Raw genomic sequence first — 19,238 nt, 5'->3', positions numbered from 1 at the left:
TACCTGCTCTTGAGAAAGTGTTATAAAGAACTTTAATACCCACGTAGATTTAGACAAGAGCTCAGGTCTTATCTCATCCAAAAGCCCCACTTAACAGTAACTACGCAGAACCCAGACATTTTCAGAGACATCACAATTGAAATTGTAGCTTTCAGCTGTATTTATACTGACACATGACAAAACGATTTGTGGGGATTTCCCAGCTAGTCTGTTATTTTTAACATGAGCTCTCCAGCAAGGTATCAAGTCACAGATATCTATTTTTTTAAAATCTTGGTCCAACACCACACACAGCCATCTTTGATATAAGCACATCATTTTATTATTTTAAGTTTAAAATATAGTCCAGACAAAAAAAAGTTAGCCGTATAATATAAATACAGAGTAAATGCACAAAGTTTACAGCCAACTACATATATGGTCATTTGCGAGTGTTTCGCTACAACTCCTATGGCATAATTATGTTCACATATGCAGGGTTTGCAGACTCTCTTAAATAGAACAATTGAAAACTTACATGACTTCAGTTTTTACAGAGCGAGAACTGCATTACAGAAAATTGGAAAGTAATACATTTAAACTAGCACACTTCAGTGTTATGCTTGTTTCTAGAATAAAAAACACTTAGGAAGCAACATTTTTTAAAGTGTCTCCAATCTGAATTCTCTGCAAGTAATCTTTTTTAAAATGCTACAATCTAAGGAATGTTTCAAATGTGACTATCAGGAGGCAAAAATAAAAATAGCAATAAAGCACAAACTGTCATTCTTGAACGTCTCTGAATTAAAGAGTAAATATGTGGAGTGTCTCATGTAATTGGAGAATTACATAGGTACAATGTCAACAGGCCTATGGATAGGTTGACGTTTCAGTCATTCATTATAAAGAAAAATAAAAACCTGTCATCAATCACTAGTGTGATCCTACTAAGAACAATGTATGCTAACAAATCAAAGATTAGGAAAAAATAAACAGCAGATCTTGCAGTCAGTTTAAGGTTAGGAAGAACTTTCCATTTGGTACACCAAAACTCACCTTGCTTTGTAACATTGCACATTGCACGTAAGGATTTCTAAATCCAGGATATTGATTGAGAGGGATTATAAAATACAGACCTATCCATTGAAGATTTTCTGTCATGGCTTTCCAAGTTCCAGCCACAATAATTTACAGTGCTAAGCCATTATTTTATAAATATTCTTGTTATATAGTGTACTGTAGAAAGACAGAGAATTGTTTAAGACCAGATACAAGTTTAAATGGAACATAGATCCACTGCTGCTGTGAGCATCACACACTATAGTGCCACCGTCTGGCTAAAGTGGACACCTGCAATCTTATTATACAATGTTTCTTGACTCTTAACCAGCTGTTGAATAAAGTCAAACAACATATCATATTTAAATAAGAATGGGTGTTTGTTTATATAAATTAGATGGATATGTAAAGTCATTCTCAAATGTTACCCTTTCCAGAAAACTGAGGTTTAACCTCTGTTAGATAGAAAATCATGGTGGTATAACTTAATGTAAACTACATTAACGAATCAAGTAAGAGATGGTGACTCAAACATCAAAGTACACGCCTCTTTCAACTTTGTAATAATCAGTATTATTGAATGTTGCATCTTCTGTTTGCCTCTGTATGTTTTCAAAATAGATACCAAGAAAACTATGTAAAGAATTTCAAAATCTTTGGGAAATAATTCAGAGGTATCTTTGTACACTGTGGTAGCTTTTTAAACAAAACACAACACATAATTTGGTTTAATTGTTTTTGTTACAGAAAAAGTTCACCCCTGAAGAAATTTAAAAGTTTTGTCTTTGAAGGATTAAAACTCCAGGAAGAAGTTGAACAAGAGGTTGATTGTCTCTCTTCAGTCGATAACAAGGAGAGTAAAGCACGAAAGATAGAACTTTCTACTGACATATCTCACCTTTGGAAGCAAGATTCAGTGGGAGCTATTCTCTCCCTGTGAGGCATGAACACACGCACAACCTTGTAGGGTACCACAAGTAATGCATGTGCACTGAAGGCAGACCGGATCTAGTGGGCCAAATTTATCCCTGGAATACGCAGGCACAACCCATCGAAATGTGGGAATTATACCCATTAACTGCAGGGATGAATTTGGGCCTTGTGTGCTTGCTAAATCTAAAATTCAGCTGTAGTTGAACTACCCTGGTATCTCCTGAAGAGAAATGTGTTTTCAATGTAACTCATTCCACATAATTAGCTATTGTAACGTAGCTTTTAGTTTATAACCACTTTTGGCTTTCATATTACTGCGCTTAAACTTTTGCTGTTCGTTAAATGCTGGTGTCAACAGCAAGAGCTGAGGAGTCTGGCCACTGATGTTTGGAACCAGGAAGGCTAGTTATGAGTAATACAACATTAGCAGATTTCCCATAGAGAGGTCACTGGGAAAACTTCTTAACTGAGGTGTTTTTTTAAAAATAATCTCCTTGTACTAATAGGAATACAAAGATTGCCACGGTTAGTCTAAATGTGTGCAGCACAGGCTATACTGAGAACACTTCTGGTATTAAAAAACAGGTAAGAATACTCAGTTTTTAGGGAAAGCACATCAATGCAGCCAAGCCCCGGCTGAACGGGCATAGCAGTGATGCTCTGTGCTCTACAGGTGGCCCTTAAAAGGAGAGGCAGTTATTACGGAGTATTACTAACACCAAGGGATGCAAGTCTATATTAAAAGATTTCTGCCATAGTATGAAGGACACTACAATGCTCAAAGGAAAATAAAACAAGAAACTAGTTGTTCAGTATGCATCAAACTTTTATGTATAAAAGTCTCCAAAACTACCTGAACATCGATCCTAGCGATCTACTGCAAACAATGTCTTTTTCTGCACAGGTGTTTGGAAATCAAACCCCACACTTAGCTTCAAAAGATCTGTGTGTATTGAACACTGTTTCTAACTGCGCATGACCAATATCTAAAATCTTAAAACGGGAGGAAAAAAAATCACAAGCCAAAAAAGGCCACAAAGTGCATAAGGAGTCATTTGTAAGATAAAGCCATTGCACACAAACACACAGTTTCACGTATACTGAAGTACCACACTGGAGGAGTTAATTGCACTGCTTTGTTATACCAGTGTAGTGGCATTTATAGATAGAAAGCTACTGCCGCAAAAATCACTGTGAACATCTTATCCGAAGGGCAGCAGATTTAATCTTGGAAGTATTCAAGGTCTACGCGTGAGTTTGAAAAACTACGCAGAATGTGAAACTTATTTCTCATACTCTGGAGCTGGAAAATTTGGTAAGTTATGGCAGAACAAGTAACCAAACTAGCTAAGATATGGTGTCAAACATAATGCATTATTCTGTAACTAGTATTACAAAACATCAATTAAAACCAATGCCTGAATATTCAGATAATTGAAAGGACAGAGTTACACTGTTATCCGCAGTTCTGCGCCCAGCTTTAGGTTGAAACAAGGGACACAGCAACTTTTAAGGGGAATGTTTAAACAAAATATTCTCAATTACCATCTTCTCCATCACTCTGCAAGTAGCTGGGGTTTCACTGAAAATGATTTACAGCAACTCCAAACTTGTTACTACACAGAAATTTATCTATGTGCTTTCCTATAGCTTTACACATGGTGAAGTATGTGCCCTCCTCCTTTAACCCAGGAGAAGTGTTGGTACTCTAGTCACTAGTTTTAGGCTAAGCCTTGCAGGAAGAAGCTTTAGTATAATAAAGCTGCTTTTAGCTTGCATGAAGCTGTGTTTGATTGAACATTATTATATATCCTGCATCATGTAAAGCAGGTTCACTTGTTAGAATTTAACACTTCATTAAGACTCCTTAAAGACACTGTTCTGCAATTCCCTGTGTTAGTAGTGTGGGTCACATTACAGATCAGGTGAGGAGAATCCATGATCTGTTGTAACAGTACAACTTATGATCCTCCTTAGATTCTAAAAGGGAGCAGAGATCTATGATAATGAAAGCAAGAGGACTCAGCAGAACTGGAAATCCAAGCATGCCAATACTAAGAGACCGGTATCCCACAGAGTTAAGCAATGAGAACTTCTCACACAATAACTTAGAATGTACCTCAATATCACCTTTTGTAGCGACAGAACAGTTCAATTTTAGGTCCCTGTGCCACATTCCTTGAGACAGAAACACAGAAGTTGCATGCTGCGACTACTAGCTCAGTCTCATCAATTTGAGACTTCAGATGGAGTTGAAGAGAAGTTTCAGACATACAAAGTTATGAATCTATGCTTTCATCCTCCTCACCTTAGCAGGTATTATATACTGAAACAAAATGTATTGAAGACCAAACATTATGAGTGGACAAAGCTATCCCTTGCAATAGAATACAATATATGACCCTCTCCCTCCAAATCACTGAAGCTCATGGTTTTGCATCATATAAATTAACACATGGAGAGAAAATAGCAATTTTGAAGTAAGATGTGTTTAAAGGCATTCCCCTTGGAGCAGCTTCTTTGTCACATGGTCACAAAAGGACCATACAATAAGGCAGCAAATTGATCATGGTTGCCTATAACCAATCTTCTATTTCGTCCACAGCTGCCTGTTCCTGATCGATAATTTTCTTCTGCCTACCACATTGGCATTGATATTTGGTGGTCCACTGCAATCTTTTGGTCTTCCACCTTCCTAGAGATAGCCTTGTAACATTGCTATCCATTCAGTAAGTAGACTACCACTTCATAGGTTGACATCATTATAGCTGTGTTTGGAATCTGTCTGATCAGATGTGTAGTTAGACCACGGTACAGGGATCCATACCCTTCTTCTCGCACAAGCAAAGATAGTGTCTGGAAGAAAGCTCTGTATTTTGTTCCCTCTTCACGTAGTCTTGTTCGTACAACCTCTGTGTAAAGAAAGTAACACTTGGTTATTTTGGTCATCACATTGCAATAAATGTAATGAAAACAAATTAATCAATTTAGCTGGCATAACCCCTCAACATCGTACACTCTTTAGATAGTACAGTAACGCCTCACTAAAGTCGTCCCGGTTAATGTTGTTTCGTTGTTATGTTGCTGCTCAATTAGGGAACATGCTCGTTTCAGGTTGTGCAATGCTCCCTTATAATGTCGTTTGGCAGCCGCCTGCTTTGTCCACTGCTTGCAGGAAGAGCAGCCCGTTGCAGCTGGCTGGTGGGGCTTGGAACCAGGGTGGACCGGCAGCCCCCCTATCGGCTCCCCACTCCCCTAAGTTCCCTGCGCAGCAGCCACCCAGCAGGCTATCAATTACCAGCAGTTCAGCTGTCCCTCCCCCCACTGCCATGTGCTGCTCCTGCCTTCTGCCTTGCAGCTTCTCTCCAGGGCCTCCTGCTAGCTGTGTGTGGGGAGGGGGTGGCAGAAGAGGGGGACTAATGTCAGGGTGTCCCCCTCCACCCTGCTCCTGCACCCCACTTACCCCATCTTCCATAGAGTGGAGGGGGACACGACAGGGTTCAGGAGGGAGGGAGCTTCCTGGCAGCAGCTGCCATCTCAGCTTGCTGATTAACTTAACAAGGCAGTGTACTTAGAGAGGGGTCAGTGTACTTAAAGGAGCAATGCGCCTCTCTCTCTCTCTCACACACACACACAAGGTGTATGTCTCTGTCCGTCTGTCATGCTGTCTCCCCTCCCTCCATTCGTGCTGCCTTGTAGAGTGTGAAGCTACATTAACAATGAGTTAACCCTTGAGGGCTCAGCCAATTGCTAGTTAATCATTTAGCAGTAAGGCATCCCCTGGGAAATATCCCACCTGTTTACACCCTCTGGCGTCACCACCTCAACCAAGCTTCACACTCATCATCGCTGTGTACCAGTATTAAATTGTTTGTTTAAAACTTATACTGTGTGTGTGTATAGTCTTTTGTCTGGTGAAAAAAAATTCCCTGGAACCTAACCCCCCATTTACATTAATTCTTATGGGGAAATTGGATTTGCTTAACATCATTTTGCTTAAAGTCGCATTTTTCAGGAACATAATTACAACATTAAGTGAGGAGTTACTGTAGGTAAAAAAGCCAACACGGCAATTACCTGGGCTGGGAATCTGGAAGAAAAAAAGACAAGCCATGTCCTTTCAAGAGCAAAATAGCCTAAAAGTTTAGCTACTTCCAGATGCCCAGTTAATGAGGTGAAGTAATGGTGCTTTGAGTGGCCCAGGTCAAACAAACCACTTAAGCATGTGAATAATCACAACTGTTTCACCTTAAAATTAAGCACATTCTTAAGTGCTTTACTAGATTGAGACAGAGTAAGCAGCATTACTGGGGAAAACTGAGCAAAAGAATGGCATAGTGAAAGATTGGAGATCTTGCTGACATATCTCCCAAAACATTAAAAAGGAAAAGCAAGAGCTCTGTTGATTAGTTACTTGAAACTTACACAAATAATGAGCATAATATAGGAGTCCAAACAAAGGCTTAGTGTCCCTGAACCCGTGTGGACTGGATTGCAGCTGTTCCTTGGTATAAATTAATGTTACTGCCCAAAGGGATCAGACTAAATATCTGTTTAGAAATACTTTTATGCTGATTTCTGAATACTGTAGCCTCTGGCTGATTTGCTGAATCATAAATTGCCCATGCCAATTTTCTAAACCAAACAATAGACAGAAGTGTAGCTAAAACAAAGTATTCCTTTACTGAGACCTGATCCAGAGCACGCTGAAAATCAATCAAAAGGCTCCTGCTGACTTCTTTGGGCTTTGGCTCAGGCTCTTAAGGAACAACTTTGCCCTTACCATGTGGATATGCTATCGATGTGGCACAGGTTTTGGAAGTGGCAGCAGCCATCATCATTCCAACAAAGTCTGAAGCTTCTTTTACAGATTCATCCTCATTGTCCATACTAGAAGCAGTCTTAAATTCCAGTAGTTTTCGCTTAATACTCTCGTAAATAACAAAATGAATAACAGTCTCAGATATGCCTGCGTAGGAGGCCGACATTCCTCTGTAAAAGCCTTTAATTCCATCTGAATGATAGACTTTTCGCACACATTCGAAAGCACTCATTCGCTTTTCTCCACGATTCCTGAAAGAGAAGGAACATTGAACTGGTTCACAATAATAATTTTAAATGATTAATTACATAGTGTTTTGCTATAAACATGAGACCTTTGGATATAGCTGGAAAAGCAATGCAAAGAAGCTCCAATTCAAAAGTGTTTAAGAAAAATCAGCCTGAACCAGAGACAACCAAGGTATATAAATGCACGACCATTTGAAAGTTAAGACTAAGGAGCTGAAAGCCCCAGTTACCTACAGTATGTTACTTATTACAAGACAATAGCTTAACGTCAAAAGGAGCAAACAAACCATTAAACAGTAATTCATTATATAAACTGATCCCACTAAGCCACAATTGAGGTCAAATAATTATGCACACTGGGTCCAGCAGATTTTGTACTTGTAGGACACAAAAAGAAAGTTTTAGTCCTCAACATCCCCAACTTGCACATGAAAGTTCAGCTGATCATTTATATTAGAAAATAAAACAATGTGTATATACCGCACATAATGTAACACAGGATCAGTTAATAATGGATTAATTTAATAAACTTGTTTCCACTTGCTGATGTTTCACAAAGTACAAGTGGAGAAAATACACTTAACATGGAGTTATACAGAAGGAGTATGAATCCACAATTCATTGGCTACCTGCATCACTTAAATAGATTCTGCCACCAGAGGTCTCTTGTAGTATTGAGTAAATTGTACAAATAATGCAGGACATTGCCCTTTAACTACTGCTAGAGACATTTGGGACTGTATTTTATGTTGCCCTGACGCCTTTCTGAATTAAGGCATATGAACTTTGGCCTATATAGAATAGTTCCTTGCCTTACAGTAACTGATTCTTCCAGAATTTTGTCTTGTGGATCCCCACTTCAGGAGGCTAGCAAGCAGGGCCCACATGCAAGGTGGGATTTAACTACCACTAGCTAAAGACTGAATGTAAAACTGATGACACAAATTTTGCTTCTGATCTGGAGGCCAGGTCAATGATGTTTAATAAAAACAAGAGGATTACTCCAAAGTGACTGCTTTGCATGTTTCAGATACAGGGATATTTCTGAAACGTATAGAGGCTGCAGCCTGGGTTTTAGTGGAGTGAGTCTTGATGTTAGGAGGAACGGGTCCTCCTGCCATTTGGTGTCAGACAGAAATACACTGCATAATCCATTTAGATATGCTTGTTCTTTAACTACCTTGCTTAATGTAATAAAGAGGTGAGGGCATCGTCTAGGTGTACAGCTACACTAAAGCAAGGAGCCAGCGTCCCAGCCTGGGCAGACAGACAAGCTTGAGGAAAACTAGCGGCAACGCACTAAAAATATCAGTGTGGACATTGCAGCATGGGTGGAAGCTTGATCTAGCCACCACAGCTTGGACACACCTCAGCCCAAGCCCGGAACCCCTCCTGCACCCCAAATCCCTCATCCCTGAACCCACCCCAGAGCCCGCACCCTCAGCCCAGAGCGCATACCCTCTCCCACCATGCAACCCCCTGCCCCATCCCAGAGCCTCCTCCGCAAATTCTGAACTGCTTGGCCCCACCTTCCTGCTAGGAGCCCCCTCCTTCACCCTAAGCCCCTCATACCCAGCCCCATCCCAGGGCCCTCCCCCACCACCGCAACTCCCTGCCCCAGCCCGGTGAAAATGAGTGAGTGAGTGAAGGTGGGGGAGAGCAAGCAATGGAGGGAGGGGGGGATGGAGTGGCAGGGCGGGGCCTTGAGGAAGGGGCAGGGCAAGGGTATTCAGTTTTCTGCAATTAGAAAGTTGGCAGTCCTAATCCAGCTATCTGTCACCATAGGGACTATTCAGTGCAGGATCAAGTGAAACTAGTGCAAGTTTGTCTACCCAAGCCAGGATGCACATTCCCAGTTGCAGTGCAGAGGTACTTTAAAAGTTCTCATTTTATCCAGATAATATAACAGGGCCCTGGTGATGTCCATAGTGTGCAGTTTCTTTTCCCTTGGAGTGGAGGAGGGTTTAGGAAAGAAGATAGGAGGAACAACTGCTTTAGATGACATTCAGAGGCAATTCTAGAAATAAGTTTATGTTGAAATCTTAAAATCACTTTATCTCTGTGGATTATCATGTAATGAGGGTTGGCCCTAAGCACTTGGAGTTTCCTGCTTGCATAAGGACCACCAGAAAAACTCCCTTTAACAATTTCCAAGGATACAGAGTATTACTGAACTGGAGGGTGGCATGCTGAACTTGTAGCAAGGTGAACCTTGATTGAACTGATAGAATCTGAGAAATTTAATAGTAACCTGGGCATGAAGGACAGAGGCTATCACAGGGACCCGCAGCAGTGCCGTGAAACTTAAGGAGCTGAGGCAAGCCTACCAAAAAACTGAAGAAAACCTACAACTACCCCACCTCTATATGTGGACTCCTGCAAGGGAGTCTCACACAACAAGGATGAGGATTTTGGGGACGAGGAAGATGATGAGGAGGGGGAAGTTGAAGACAGCACACACCAGGCAAGCAGAGAAACCATTCTCCCCGACAGCCAGGAACTGTTTATCACTCTGGAGACTGTACCCTCCCAACCAGGGCTCCTGGACCTTGAAGGCGGAGAAGGCACCTCTGGTGAATGTACTTTTGTAAATATAATACATGGTTTAAAAGCAAGCATGTTTAATGATTAATTTGCCCTGAAGACTTGGGATGCATTCGAGGCCAGTACAGCTACTGGAAAAGTCTGTAAACATGTCTGGGGATGTGGCGGAAATCCTCCAGGGACATCTCAATAAAGCTCTCTTGGAGGTGCTCCCAAAGCCTTTGCAAAAGGTTTCGGGGGGCTGGGGGAGGAGAGGGGGCAGTCTTATTGCGTCCTCCAGGGTAGGACACTTTACCACAGCAGGCCAGTAGCATGTAGTCTGGAATCATTGCATAAGAAAGCATGGCAGTGTGTGGTCCCGATGTTTGCTGGCATTCAAGCAACATCCGTTCTTTATCCCTCTGTGTTATCCTTAGGAGAGTGATATCATTCATGGTCACCTGGTTGAAATAGGGGAATTTTATTAAGGGGACATTCAGAGATGGCTGTTCCTGCTGGGCTGTTTGCCTGTGGCTGAAAAGAAATCATCCCCACTGTTAGCCACACGGTGTGGGGAGAGGTGAAGCAATCATTCCAGAGAATTGGATGTCTGTGTGGAGGGCGAGGGGGGTTAGTTGGGTTTGTGCTGCATGTTAACCCGAAAACATCAGCCCCTCCTTTTAAGTGGCCAATGTGTCTTTTTCAATTTTACTCTCCCTTTTTTTCCTCTCGCAGCTGCAAATGTTTCAACATTGCCACTAGCATCTCTGTCCCAGAGGCTAGCGCAGATAAGAAGGCGAAAAAACCCACACTCGCGATGAAATGTTCTCTGAGCTCATGCAGTCCACCCAAACTGAAAGAGCCCAGCAGAATGTGTGGAGGCAGACAATGCCAGAGTCCAGGAAAGCACAAAATGAATGTGAGGACATGAGGGATGTGCGATAGTACAGGTGGCGGGAGCAACAGGAGAGCTGGCGGAAAGACACAGACCGCCACTGCACCCCCTGTATAACTTCCTACCCTCCTCCCCAAGTTCCATAGCCTCCTCACCCAGATGCCCAAGAATGCGGGGTGCGGGTGGGGGAGGGAGAGGCCCTCCGGGCACCCAACCACTCCATCCCAGAGGACTGCCCAAGCAACAGAAGGCTGGCATTCAATAAGTTTTGAAGTGCAGTGTGGCCTTGTCATTCCCTCCTCCCCCAGCCCTCCCAGGCTACCTTGGCAGTTATCTCTCTATTTGTGTGACGAATTAATAAAGAATGCATGAATTTGAAACAACAATGACTTTATTGCCTCTGCAAGTGGTGATCGAAGAGGGGAGAGGAGGGTGGTTGGCTTACAGGGAAGTAGAGTGAACCAAGGGGGCAGGTTTTCATCAAGGAGGAACAAACAGAACTGTCACATCGTAACCTGGTCAGCCATGAATCTGGTTTTCAAAGCTTCTCTGATGCGCAGCGCGCCCTGCTGTGCTCTTCTAACCACCTTGGTGTCTGGCTGCGCATAATCAGCGGCCAGGAGATTTGTCTGAACTTCCCACCCCGCCATAAACTTCTTTCCCCTTATTCTCACAGATATTGTGGAGCACACAGCAAGCAGTAATGACAATGGGAATATTGGTTTTGCTGAGGTCTAACCAAGTCAGTAAACTGCGCCAGCGAACTTTAAAATGTCCAAATGCACATTCTACCACCATTCTGCACTTGCTCAGGCTATAGTTGAACTGCTCCTTACTACTGTCTAGGGTGCCTGCGTATGACTTCATGAGCCATGGCATTAAGGGGTAGGCTGGGTCCCCAAGGATAACTATAGGCATTTCAACATCCCAAACGGTTATTTTCTGGTCCGGAAAGTAAGTCCCTTGCTGCAGCTGTTCATACAGACCAGAGTTCCTGAAGATACAAGTGTCATGTACCTTTCCTGGCCATCCCACGCTGATGTCAGTGAAACATCCCTTGTGATCCACCAGTGCTTGCAGCACCATTGAAAAGTACCCCTTTCGGTTTATGTACTGGCTGCCTTGGTGGTACTGTCCCAAGATAGGGATATGCGTTCCATCTATCGCCCCACCACAGTTAGGGAATCCCATTGCAGCAAAGCCATCCACTATGACCTGCACATTTCCCAGAGTCACTACCCTTGATAGCAGTAGCTCAGTGACTGCGCTGGTTGCTTGGATCACAGCAGCTCCCATAGTAGATTTACCCACTCCAAATTGATTCCCAACTGACCAGTAGCTGTCTGGCATTGCAAGCTTCCGGAGGGCTATCGCCACTTGCTTGTGAGCTGTGAGGGCTGCTCTCATCTTGGTATTCTTGTGCTTCAGGGCAGGGGAAAGCAAGTCACAAAGTTCCATGAAAGTACGCATGCAAAAGTTTTGCAGCCACTGAGAATCATCCCAGACCTGCAACACGATGCGGTCCCATCAGTCTGTGCTTGTTTCCCGGGCCCAGAATCGGCATTCCATGGCATGAGCCTGCCCCATTGCCACCAAGATGGCCGAATTGCCGGGGCCCATGCTTTGAGAGAAGTCTGTGTCCGTGTCCTCGTCACTCTTATCACTGCGCTGCCATCGCCTCCTCGTCGGCTTTTGCAGCTTCTGGTTCTGCATATATGGCATGATAACGCGCGAGGCGTTTACAATGCTCATAACTGCCGCGGTGATCTGAGCGGGCTCCATGCTTGCTGTGGTATGGTGTCTGCAGGAGAGCAGAGTTGCAAGGGAAGTGCTGGTTGGATAATCAGTTTTGCAGACCTACTGGACCGTCTGCTGCCAGGACACAACAGCTGAGCGGACTGCACGCTTGCCGTGGCATGGCGAGACAAGAGCAGCCGAGCAGAGTTGCAGCGGAAGCAGCCCTGCAAGACCACCAGGAGAGCAGAGTGGCAGTGGAAGCGGTGGATGACGATGACGGTTAGCAGTCCTACTGCACCGTCTGCTGAAAGCAGTATGGTGCCCGCACGGAAAAAAGGTGTGAAACGATTGTATGTCATTGCTTTCATGGAGGGAGGGGCGACTGATGATATGTACCCAAAACCACCCGCGACAACATTTTTGCCCCATCAGGCATTGGGAGCTCAACCCAGAATTCCAGCGGGTGGTGGAGACTACGGGAACTGTGGGATAGCTACCCACAGTGCAACGCTCCGAAAGTCGACGCTAGCCACGGTACTGTGGACACACTCCGCCAACTTAATGTGCTTAGTGCATTAGTGTGGGGACACACACAATGGACTGTATAAAATCGCTTTCTAAAAAAAATCGACCTAATTTCGTAGTGTAGACATACCCTTAGAATCAGGTTAATGTGTGGCCTTACCAACTGAAATCCTGACTATAAAAACCACTCACAGTTTAGAGGAGAGAATCAATTTAATAGCATCCTACTATTTCAATTATTAGACAATAAAATTGGTAAACCTTCCTAGTATTAAAAGGATTCTTTACCTTGCATCGAGCTGCAATCGCGTCTTTATTAGCCAAATCGGATTGGTCGCTGTGATTGCAGTAAAACCTAAACAAATATTTAAAAGAAAATTAGGTTTGATAATGTGATGAAAAAAACCACAAACTTAGTTAAAAGTTAAATGTACACAATAAGTACAGTCCATGAGAAAAAAACCCCTCAAGACTACACTGATTTTTAAAAACGTTTCTATTGTAGGCCTCTACTGATATTTTATTACTTTTACAAGTCCAGAGCCAAAACTCTCTCTCTTTTTTTTTTTTACACTGACATTTCATATGTTCAATTCTTAGCAAAAAAGGTTCTTGATATTAAAAAAAAAATCCCAATTGTACACATTTCTATGCCAATCTATTCATACACATCCCTTTTTGACACCTTTGAACAGCAAGACTAGCTAGCTAAACTGATATTAGTCAATTAATTTGGAAATGTTTTAATAAAAGCACATTGCAAATGTAACTGAAGTGAATTGAAATAGTATAAAAATACTCTCTGCAGACTTAATTTACTACCTGAAATACAATCTGAGTTTAAAAGCATGCAAAATGAATAATGTCTACTACGATGCAGCTAAAAGGCACAAGTTACTGGACATTAAAGACCTTTTAATATTGAACTATAGTTAAATTGGAGAGTTTATTAATATTCCAATGTTTTATTTACTATTCAAAAGCAAGGATTGTTGGTTGGCCCCAGGAATACTTGTACAAGCATAAAAACTTTAAAATAGTTTTAAAAAACGGATTGCATATCTACTACTAACTAGTCAGACAGCAGCTATTTGGGTTTGCATTAGGGCTAATTCTCAAAGTTTTTGTTTTCTGTCCACTTGAAAAAAGAAAAAAAAAAAAAAGCTTCTCTTGCTCCTGCACAACCAAGCAGAGTAAGATGTAACTCTGGATAAATTTAATTTTGTAGTACCATACATGCACCATTAATCAGGTGACATGTCTGCAGGAGGGAACAGAGAAAAGGAAGAGCTGGACATTTGCCAAGCAGCAAAAGATTAATTTTGATACTTTGTGTTTCCTGAGTGACACACATTACTTGCGTATCTGCAAGCAGATGGACTCAGGGGCCTGGGAAAGTGTCAAAGAGTATCTTGTTCAGTGCATTTCTGATGTGCACTTCAGCTACACAAAACAGGGCTTTGATAAGTTTGTTTAAGAAGATCATTTACAATTACACATATTTAAGCAGAACTGCTTGCAGACCAGTTACTTCTGTTCAATCACCATCTACGTTTACACTGGAAACTTGTACACAAATGACTGAAGTACTCAAAAACAGAAATGCCAAAGGATCTTAACTGTTTTAAAATTTATTTTGGAGTTTATTACATTTTAAAAAATGGATTAAATCCTAATTTGAGATCCCAAATTGCACTACAAAAATAACCTTAACTACCTATGCTTCTTAACAGCTACTAAGATCATTCAAATACCTCCAAAGATATAGCTGCAGTGCTGTACCAAAGTGGTAGAAAACTAATAAACACAATTTAATCTCTCAGGATGCCCTGAGCCATAGCAGGAGCCGTGGGGAGCGACAGACTTAGGTTTATAATCTTTCACGTCAATGTGTTCAAACAAACTCCTTCAATGCCCTCCCAATTAAGTATCTTCATGTAACTTGCATTTTTAAAGCTACCAGTGCATATACCGAAAAGTACTCTTATTTGATTATGTTTTATGAGGATAGTTTGATTTTCGGTTTAACTAAACAAGCACAAGTGCCTTGGTGTTACTGTATGCACAGTACTTTAAACCTGTGCAGGAAGTGTAAAATGCTATCAAAACAGAATGGTAGTATTTTACACCCAGTTGGCACATCTGTAAATAACTACACAATATAGAAGGCAATGGAGAATTAGACCCAATTAGCGTTAGTGATGGGTTAGAATGTCCATAAAAGGGCATGGTGTAAAATATCTGTAAAAAGAAAATCCCCTTAGAAACAACTCTTATTACAAGAGCATGTGCCTCTTACACCAGAGTATGTGCCTCTTACATATGTGCCTCTTACAACTTCATGGATTTCACTGGAGTTACGACTGATTCATGCTAATGTAAGAGCTGGAGGGTAACCAAGCCCTTTATATATTCTTAATTTCTGTAACAGTATTTATTATCATTAACAGAATTTGCTTATTCCCTACCTTAAATCATAATCTTTACACAAGAACATCACAATGGGTTGTGGTTGGAAGGAATGCATTTTCAAGCCAAAGATTTTGATTTAAGGTGGAGAAATAAGAGCAGGAGCATGTGAACTTTCAGGAAAAGATCTCTTTTCCAGAAAAATACCTTCAGTTAAAAAGAACACTAAACAGGAAAACACAGGGCCAAATTCTGCTCTCAGTCATGCCACTGTTAATCTGAAGTATCTGCACCAAAAACAGGAAATTTACATTAATGTGTAGGGCCCTAACAAATCCACAGTTAGTCAGTTTCACAGCTACAAGGTCTTAAAATTGGTCAATTTCAGACGTTTACATCTGAAACTTCACTATGTTGTAATTGTGGGGGTCCTGATTCAAAAGGGAATTTTTTTGGGGGGGGGGAGTTCCAAAGCTGTTGTAGGGGGGTTGCAGGATTGCCATACTCACTTCAGCTGCAGATTTTCCTATACCTGGAGGAGGCTCCTGGAGGTGGAGGTAGGTCTCATCTCCCCAGTGCTGCTGCGAGCACCCCACCCAGGGGCTCCAAGCCGCTAGTCAGGGCCAGTAATGGATTAACGTATGGGCCCATGGGGCCGAAGCCCAGGGCCCCTGGACAATTTGAAAAATAGGTGCCCCAGCTCTGGCAGGAGTTGAAACCCCAAGCTTGGGCAGCCTGGAGCCTGGGCAGGAGCCATAGGGGGCAGCAGTCCTGAGCCCAGGCACCCTGAGCCTGATTTGGAGCCACCGGCAGGGTGGGGGTGGGGGAAGTGAAGCTTGGACAGGAGCTGAGGCTGGTGAAAACCCCAAGTCCCAGCTGGAAACGTGGGGGATGGCAGCCCCCAGCCCAGGTCCCTGAGCCTGGGCAGGACCCGCAGTCATTGCACCTCCAGCCCTGGCAGGAGTCACGGTGCTGGGGGGCAGCAGCTCCAAGCCCAGGCACCCACAGCCCGGGCGGGAGTCGTGGGGTGGGGTGGGGGGGTGGGGAGAAGCAACCCAGAGCCAGGCAGGATCTGCAGGGACTGGAGCGGTGGGGGATGCAGCCCCCAGTCCAGGTCCCTGAGCCTGGGCAGGAGCTGCAGCCACTACACCCCCAGCTCCAGGCACCCAGAACCCCAGCAGGAGCCACATGGGGGAGTAGTGGGTGGAAGCCCCAGCGCTGGGATGCCCTGAGCCATAGCAGGAGCCGTGGGGAGTGATAACCCCAAGCCCAGGTGCCCCGAGCTCCGGCAACAGCCATGGGGAGCAGCAGCCTGGAGCCCAGCTCTGTGGCTGCTCAGCACAGAAGTGTATCACCCTCACTTCTGCACTGCTTGTGGAGGCGGGTCTGATCTCCCCCCATAACAGCCATGCAGGAGAAGGACAAGTCCTGTCCCTCCCCAGCCCGGCTGATTTCGGGGAGATCAGATTTCATGGGAAGGGCTTATTTCACGGTTCATTACATGTTTTATACGGCTGTGAAATTGGTAGGCCCCTACTAATATGAGAGCAGATTCTGGTCCAGTGACTTAGGTTTATAACCTTTCACTTACACACTAAATTTTAAAATCAGACAGCAAGACAAAAAGGTATTTCACTCACCCCTGGTATTCATTAATTTTCCTATTTAATTAAATGCTTCTATATTAAAGAGGATATGCCTGACTGTGTTACCCCTAGATTGCATTTGTAATAATTATTTACTCCTCCAAGTCTCCTCCTGTCCTATTGACCCAAGATAATCAATCTCACAGGGTTCAGGTAAAGCTCTTGGCCGCGGAGCCATACGGAGGAGGTAGTGGAGTGAGATGGAGATGCAACATCTGAGTAGGAGTGGCTGGAGTTACTGTACCTCCCCCTCAGGCAGAAGCAGGAATGGCCCTTGCTAGTCATTTGGAAAAGATGCAGTTTAATTCCACCCACTGCTGGCCTCTGTCCATTGTCAATACATGCAGGCTGGGATGAGACGTAGCTAGGTCCCATCCTGTCTAGGAATGCCCATTCTAAGCTGTTCTGTGACATGTTCTTTGTTGTATTTAACTCATGGGCTTTCCTATACTCATCACCACAGTATCAGAACACCTCAAATCATTCATTAACTTAACCTTACAACAGCCCTGTGTGGTAAGGAAGCATTATTCCTATTTTAAAGAATGGCCCAATCTTGCCATCAGTGTCCAATTATTGTGGGTGTCCAATTTGAGGCCTGATTCTCACAAGATACTGAGGGTAGTGAGTACTTCTGAAAAATCAGACCCTGTGGGCCTCAAGTAAAGCACCCAAAAATGGAAGCATTCAAAATTTTTGGACACTTTTGATAACAGAGGCCTAAATAACTTGTCTTATGTCACAAAGGAAGCGTGTGGCAGAGCGACTGTTAAGAACAAGACAGCTTAAACTCTCTCCCTCTCCCTCCCCTCCCCCCGCGCCAGAGTAAGGTAGGTGGGTAGGTTAGTGTGTTGTGTGTGGCTCCCTAGGCCTAGTGTCCTCCATTCTCTCATGTGGCTTTTACTCTGAAAATGTAAACAGTACCAAATGTCATAGTATCAACATTTTAACTGAGTAATTCGTAAGTTAGGAGCAAGTGAATGTTGTCACTTGATAAAATATCCTGTATTTTAGTTTTACATGAATTTTGTAAAGGGAACACTAAATGGACAGATCAGAGATGCTGATCAATATAACACTCTTAATTTTGCTGTCTGCTGTCTAGTGCCTTTTGCAAATTATATCTGAATTTCAGATTGAAACAATTATTTAAGTTTATCTCTGGAGCCAAACAATTGACTTGGACCTAAAAACAGGTAAGATCCCAGGTATTCCTATTCTGCATCATCTTTGAAAGTTTGGCTTTATCCATAAGACAACTGTAATGGACACAGATGCACGTGAATACGTAATGCTGGATTAAAAATCCAAAGTAGTAAAATAAAACAAACCAACCAAACAACCAACCAAAAAAGAAAGAGGTAAAAGAAGAGGATGTCTTTGATACATTATGGCAACACAGGATATCAGCTGCAGCATTTTAAATGCAGCTCTGAAATACTTTGAAAAATCAAATGTCCTGGCTATAATCACCAAGGGACCTTTAATTAGCCAACATGGCTAAGTAAATGGCAGCTATCAGTGAAAGGTATTTTCCACCTTTCCCTGAACTGCACTAAAAAAAAACAAAAAAAAAACTCTACTCCAGAGTGAAAGAGAAGTAATGTTTTTGCACAATGCACATAAATTGGAATTCAGATAACAAAAGTGCATTCACCTTATTTTGTGTATTTAATAGATATTACAAACCCAAAGTGTGGTTCTTACACTAGAGGCTGCAAGAGACGCTCAGTTCAGTACTCACGAGGTTTAAGTTAGTCCATATTTCTGCAGGAAGTGACCTGCGGATGGGGAGCATGAGATGACACGATCTCACTCTTTTCACGGGAGAAATGTACAGTAAATGCCTAAAATAGACACAGGCTTTTCTGTATCATAACAACAAGCAGTGACCTCATCAGACACATGTGTACAAATTGAATCCTATTGGAAGGATTTGTGAAGTAGTTACTGTGAGATCTAACTTTTTCAGGTTAAAAGTTTAGAAAAAAAAAAAAGAAAGAAAAAAAATCAGAACAGGCCACAGATATTAAAATATTTTTGTAAAATGCACTGAGTACTGAAATTTCTGCCATTTGCAGCAGTTCAAATTGACATCTTGTAAATACTTACCTATAATCACATATTAAAAAAAGAAACCAAAAAAATCAGTTAAAAAAATGCTAACCTTGTCACACAGAGCTGAGAAAACATAGTTAGATGTCTTTTGACATTAGGGCCAGGCTTCGTATTGCCAGAAGTCACTGACATCAATGGGGTAACGACCTACAAATATATTTATTTATTTGCTATTCGTTCAGCAATACTCTGTCCATACTGCTTAGTTTAAATCACAAAAACAAAATGTTTCCCTACTGTAGTCAATTAGTATCTAACTTGACACAAAAATTTATTACAAACTGCATTTGGCTCCTGCATTCCAGACTCAAACAACGTTTACTGACTCTGTTCTCCTTAACTGT

General features: G+C 42.5%; 1 protein-coding gene across 8 annotated transcripts in view; it reads right to left on the bottom strand.

Moving 5' to 3' along the window:
* Positions 1-299: 299 nt before the first annotated feature.
* The window catches only part of SLC25A36 (solute carrier family 25 member 36), a 64,670-nt gene continuing 45,731 nt past the window's right edge, over positions 300-19,238 (bottom strand). For all 8 annotated transcript variants that reach the window (XM_073359968.2, XM_073359966.2, XM_073359969.2 and 5 more), the window contains 3 exons: positions 13,010-13,076; positions 6,755-7,044; positions 300-4,883 (listed from right to left, as the gene is read on the bottom strand). In XM_073359968.2, the coding sequence (XP_073216069.1) occupies positions 4,690-4,883; positions 6,755-7,044; positions 13,010-13,076 (551 nt within the window). In that variant the 3' untranslated portion in view covers positions 300-4,689. The remainder of the gene's footprint in view (positions 4,884-6,754; positions 7,045-13,009; positions 13,077-19,238) is intronic.

The sequence above is a fragment of the Lepidochelys kempii genome, chromosome 9 (genome assembly GCF_965140285.1).
Source record: "Lepidochelys kempii isolate rLepKem1 chromosome 9, rLepKem1.hap1, whole genome shotgun sequence".
NCBI classification, from domain to species: Eukaryota; Metazoa; Chordata; order Testudines; family Cheloniidae; genus Lepidochelys; species Lepidochelys kempii.
The sequence above is the reverse complement of the archived record's forward strand: the minus strand, read 5'-3'. Positions and strand labels throughout refer to the sequence as shown.